Below are 6046 nucleotides of genomic sequence, written 5' to 3'. Positions count from 1 at the left end.
GAGAGCCGTAGAGCAGCCGGCAGCTTCAGCTTCAGTGGTACAAACCGCTTCCTCAGAGATGGCTTTGAGTCAGCCTTTGAAAGGACAGGAAAACACAGGCTCAAGCAGAAATATCTTATGGATGTCGAGGCTCCGGTTGGGGAAACCGAACAGAACAGAAAACCTGACAGGCAAAACGTAGCGGGGATCTGCACAAGAATCTCGCGGTGCGGGCAGAGCCCTCCTTACGATACGGGCACAGGCGGTCTCCATGTCGTGTCCCAGCCGTGGCTGCTGTGCCGCAGTCGGTGTGAAACGGCTGGGCCATCTCCTGCTACAACTGGTGACCGCCTGACAAAAACAACTGCTACAGAAAGCTGTAGTTCCAAAACTACAAATATTGGTACTTCACGAACAGGTTACTTTCATCTTAAAAACATTTGCAGCATACACTGGAGTTAATTTTAGTACAAACTTGTCAGAAACAACCGTGCAAAGTCCAACTGCCTGTTGTGTTTTCCTAAGAGTCTCTCTGGGGAGATGCTTCAGTCCTTAAACAATCAAATCAATCATTTTTTATAAATGCAATATCAAAAATTTGTCATAATAACAAAAAACAGAATCTCAGTTCCATACCCTCACAATTAGCTGTCTGGAAGTGCTGCTCAGGCAGGCAAACCAGAGCAGAGGCTGTAAAATGCTGCTCCAGTGACTGTTCTCCACAGAAATGACATCAGACTTTACCCCCATGACCCTGCCGATTACATTTTCTTCAGCTTGGGAAAACTGCTCTCCAAAACAGCAGCTAAACCTTTCCCATGGTGTCTGAATAATTCAGCAGCTCTCAAACTATCCATTTGTCCTTCTCCTCTCCCTGTCCTACTTTCACAAGTAGTTTTGGCTTTTAGTGGATGTTGCAAATAAATCCAGAATTCTACTCCTAACTCCAGCCTGTTTTCACATTCATACTGTAAAATCCAACAATGCCTCATGTGTTTCTGTTCGTTCCCTCTTTTCCAGACACTAATGCTTCGTTCTGATCAGTGTTATTTTGCATAAATTCGGCTGTTTACTCCACAAGCCAAGACAGAAATGCAAGTTACGTTAATCAAATTGTTGGGAATTTTAATTGAGATCCATGTTTGTTTTGCAACAGTTTCTCAATGGATAAGATAAAACACAACAATCATTCTGAATGACACTAAATAAAAGCACAAATTTCAGGAAATAATCCTGCCTTTGGAGGAGACAGAATTGAAAAGCTTGATTTTAACTAAGAGCTACAGGATTACTAAGTGCATTACAGAACTTCCTTTGAAAGCTCTTCACTTAAAGCTTTGCAAAGAAAGTTCTTCAGAAGCACAGAACTCTAGTCTCAAGGCAATAATTGAGAATTAGGAGTTCTTAACACAGCTAAACACAGATCTAGACAAATACTTTCTAAACAAACACAACTTTTAAAATTAAATTAAGAGCCCATTACTATAATGAGATTGATTGTTAACACTGAGATCTGACACCGTAATTGTCAGTCACTCCACTGTTCCTGCTTTAGCAGATGAGATAAATAGTGCAACATTTCATGGTTGGTATTGTTTTATTGTGTAATATTAAGTAAAATGCTTATACTTCTCCTTTTCAATCCCCAGTTTAGCACTCATACCTATGGCTTTTTATTTTTATTTTTAGCACAATGTCTTTGTGTCAAGTGTCAGAACTTCAATTTGAAAAAAACAAGCAACCAAGAATCCGATACCATATAGACAAGTCTTCTCTGTATTTGTTTAAACATATTCACTTTCAAAAATGAATATTTATAAAAGGAAAGTCTACTGATAGATTTCCTCCAGCTCATGTTTAACAGTCTCTAAAGAGCTTTTCCTGTTTTAATGTGTCCCTTTTAGAGTGTTCTATTATCCCCATGTTATTTGGTTCTTCCCCCAACACTCCTCATAGTAAGTTTAATGCAAAAAAATCAGTAGATGACAATTTCAAGCAAAAATATAAAGCGCTATAACATTACCTACATTGCCTTTTACTGAACTAGGTTCCTGAACACTTCAGGAGCTTTGTGGCAATTCCACCAGTCAGTGTTGAAAAGGCACAGAATTTTTGTGCTCTGAGATCTCAAGCAAAAATGGTTTTCGCCCAGAATGAAAGTTCAGAAGTTCCAGCTTGATATAAAGAAACTGCTGCTAGATTCAGCACTGCAGGTGGATGGCAAGCAGTCTGCCCAGAAAATTCACGGGTACCCGATGGATCGTTTATATGAGAAGCCACCAGATTTTACTAATTATTCTGTCACAGACACCCTGCAAATCTATAACAACAGTTTGTTTCTACGCCAATAAGAAAAGAAGTAAAGTTATTCCTACATATAACCAGCGATGGTATAACAGTAATACAAGCTATTCATATTAAAATTTTTGTAAAGCTGCCCATTTCTGTGGTAGTTTCTGTTCTGTGGTATTACGTGAATGACATTTATTTTTAATGTATGACAGAAATTCAGTTGTACATGAAGAAAGCTAACTTTGGTCCACTTGTTCAGCTTCCAAAGGACAGCATATTTAAAAGACGACCACTGACAGTTCAAAAATCAACATAAAAGTTAACAAAAAAAAAATTTGGTATTTTAATCCTAAACCTGCACAGTGTGATTAATTGTCCTAGTTGTCCACTTTTTCATTCTTTATATCCACTAACTGTTGAGTTTTTAAGTCTTCAGCCTGTTCATGAACTTCCTTACCTGCATCATCTATGCAAATAGGTTCCTTTTCTCCTGGATCTCCTCGGTTAACACTCTCATATTCTACTTGTTCAAGGTCAGTGCCACCAATAAGTTCTGCCTGTACTTCTTCCATCTGTATTTGATTAACATGCTCAACATGCAACTGCTCCACGTGAACTTCAGCACCTTGTTCAGTTTGAATGTGCTCCACTTCCAGGTAACTAATTTGTACCTGTTCTTGCAGTTCATCCATCTGTGTGCCTTTCACTTGATTGTCCTGTATGAGATCCTGATGCATCTGTTCCACAGTTACCTGTGCAGGATCCACTTGTACCTGAATTACTGGCAGGACATGAACTTGCTCCACTTGTTCTATTATAGTCATTGATGTTACTGGTTCACCTTCCATAGCTTCCACTGGAAGAACCTCTTCTGTCACTAGTCGTTCTGAAATATTATGCGTGTCTTTTAGATGCCTTCTCAGCTCACTGCCTTGCATAAACCACAAATCACATAAAGTACAGTGGTTGGGTTTGTCGCCAGTGTGGATTACCAAGTGATCTTTAAACTGATCCCAGCTGTTAAACACACTGTTACAAACCTGAAACAAAAGACAGAGTGAGTATAACGGTGCCAACAGGAATATGGCAAAGTATAATGCCTATTTCAGTCCATGGCGTCACACAGTGTAGCTTCTTGAGACATAGATTAAAAAAAAACCCAACACACATCAAAGGTAAAAGCTGAGAAGTTAGCTTCAGATTAACAGAGTAGCTATTATTAAGAAAAAGTGTGTCATTTTGACCTGCTACCAAATTTATTAGTCAGTACAGCACTTGGAATTTTGCTTATTTCAACTCTATGTGAAATTTAGATTAAGAAGCAAGTCCTACTAAGTGTCTTGTGATAGAATTACGGGCAGGAAGTCTTGTACAAGAAGTTCTAGATGCAGGACTTCTAGCTAATTCTGATCACAGCATTGTGAGGTTTAAGTAGCTAGATTAAACTTCTGATTTTTGTCATTTCAAAAAAACATCTCTGTAGATGAAAATCTCTTAAAACTACATCCATGTTAGTCCTGCCCTGCTAGAAGTATTGCTTAGATTGCAGACACATTATTTTGAGCACAATTCCTTCCCTTCAGCTGGTACAGAGATGAGTAGCCTGAAAATGATACAAAAAGACACTGCAGAAATGAGTATATCTATCTACAGTATTCATATTTCTTATAAGATATTATGGACTGTCATCATGAGATGGAATGACTTTACAGATAAAGTCAATATATTGAGTATCAAACAGAAGAATAATAAAACAGGAAATTAGATAGTACTTTGCATTTTGGACTTCAGTGAAGCATGCACACAGCAGAAAAAGGCTAGTTCAGTGCATCAAGAACCCTGAAAAGGTTGCAGAAATAATAATATTATGAAGTCCCGTATCAATAATGCTGCATTTTAAATGGAACTATCTAGATATCAGAATTTATCTCCATGTTGTGGTTGAATGTGATTCTTATATTTATTGTAATAAGAGCAGTCCTTGTTGACATAAGCCTACTCCCATTGCCTTCCCTGCTTAGTACGCCCACACTCCCAGTACAGGATGGAGGTGTCCAGCCTCATGCTCTGCAACCCTCATTACCCACCTGACATTCATACAGCTTCTTCCTTCCCTTTTTAGCTCCAGCTCCAGACTGACAGGCCGTCAAGTGACATTTGAGTGTGCTATTCCTAGCGAAACGTTCATGGCAGTTTGGACATTCAAATGGTTTTTCACCTATAAATACAGACACAAGGATTTGTAAGTGCATAAAAATAACCAGTCTCCTATCAGCTTTCCCTTCCTCTCCTCTCACTTTTGCAGAAGTTGATAAATATGCCATAAAGACTTGGCCAGCTAGACTATTCTAAGGAATAAGAGAAAGACATTCCGTGTAAACTTTACTCATGTAAATAAAATGGCAAAAGCCTAATGTAAAACTGTGAGTCTCATCTAGAAAAAGATAATTTAACATAATTGCTAGTGCTATTTGAAGCACATTTTAGGTTTGTATGAAAGACTGCTTTTCTATCAAAATATCTTAATGAAATAGCAGCTATTTCTGTCTTTTCACCAATATTTACAGGTGAAGACTCAACGTTAGAAATTATATAAAGCGACATACTAAAGGAATTATAAAAAAAGAAAAAGCACAAAATTTTATTTTCAAGAACAGTAACAGCTCATGCTGTGGAACCCCCAGAGATCAGTCATGAAGTAACAATGTATCAGTATTTAAAAAAAGGAAAAAAAAAGGCCAACAGAAGTCAGAAGGGGACATATAGGGGAACAAGCAAGAGAAAAAATTCCTTTGGTCACTTTGATTCCAACTTGGTATCAATAACCAGGAGCGTTTTGCACCCAGAAGCCAGCTGAAAGCAGCAGGGAAAGCTGCAAACAGGTCCAGTTTGCTCTTTTCCATCGAAAGTAGCATATCACTATGATTGTCATCAAGTAGTAACAAAGAACAAGTGCTGTCTGCTTACTAATTTTATCATGCACACACACAATGAAGTTCAAGAAAATGAACGCATTAAAAATTAGGAACAGTATGTTTCTTCTCAAAGTCTGTTAATTAAGCTGGCATCAAGATAACTACAGAAAAAAACTAGTTAATGAGCTGCAGCATTTCAGTGAACAATGTAAATATCTACGTTAGCTAAATTAAGTTTAAAAGTCTGCAGTTCCAGGAAGAGAGTCAACACTGACTGGGATGGAAAGCCAATAAATCTGTATCTTTGGAAATAAAGATCAATAGAAATCCACAAGTAGCCAATAATTCTATCTCACACAGCTGGGGCCACAGAAAATGTTAAAAGGTGTGAATATTCCCCGTATCCATTACAAAAGGCAATGTTTCCAGAGTGTATTGCATACATAATGCAGAGCATGCTGAACTGCCATCAGTCTGCCACATCAAAAATCACAGACTGTGCACTGGCAGTTACACACGGATAAGCCAGGATGACAGAACAGCATAAAACTCCCAGCACAGAATTACACTTGGTCTATGATCTGGCCACATTTAAATAGTTCCTTGTGGCAAGCCACTGACCAGCAGGGGCAGACTTATTCTACTCCTACTCAAATTCTGCAGTAATTTCCAAGACATTCTGACAAATGCACCCAAGAGTGACACCTTAGTGATAACAGTACCAATATCCAAGAGACAAAAGAAGGTGAGTGACTGCACAGTGTCAGTCAGCATCACAACCCAGGCTGCACAGCCACAGAGGGATGGTGGACAGAATGCACAACTCCTCCACTTCCATCTTCACTCAATAAACTCCATGA

At 38.6% G+C, this 6046-nt stretch overlaps 1 protein-coding gene across 1 annotated transcript; it reads right to left on the bottom strand.

Annotated features, from left to right (window-relative positions):
- Positions 1-1083: 1083 nt before the first annotated feature.
- Positions 1084-6031, bottom strand: ZNF131 (zinc finger protein 131). The gene is made up of 2 exons (XM_010725386.3): positions 4359-6031; positions 1084-3311 (listed from the first exon to the last, which is right to left on the bottom strand). The coding sequence occupies exons 1-2, from the start codon at positions 4593-4595 to the stop codon at positions 2649-2651; spliced, it is 900 nt and encodes a 299-aa protein (XP_010723688.1). The 5' UTR covers positions 4596-6031; the 3' UTR covers positions 1084-2648.
- Between the last annotated feature and the right edge of the window lie 15 nt (positions 6032-6046).

The sequence above is a fragment of the Meleagris gallopavo genome, chromosome Z (genome assembly GCF_000146605.3).
Source record: "Meleagris gallopavo isolate NT-WF06-2002-E0010 breed Aviagen turkey brand Nicholas breeding stock chromosome Z, Turkey_5.1, whole genome shotgun sequence".
Lineage (NCBI taxonomy): Eukaryota > Metazoa > Chordata > Aves > Galliformes > Phasianidae > Meleagris > Meleagris gallopavo.
The sequence above is the reverse complement of the archived record's forward strand: the minus strand, read 5'-3'. Positions and strand labels throughout refer to the sequence as shown.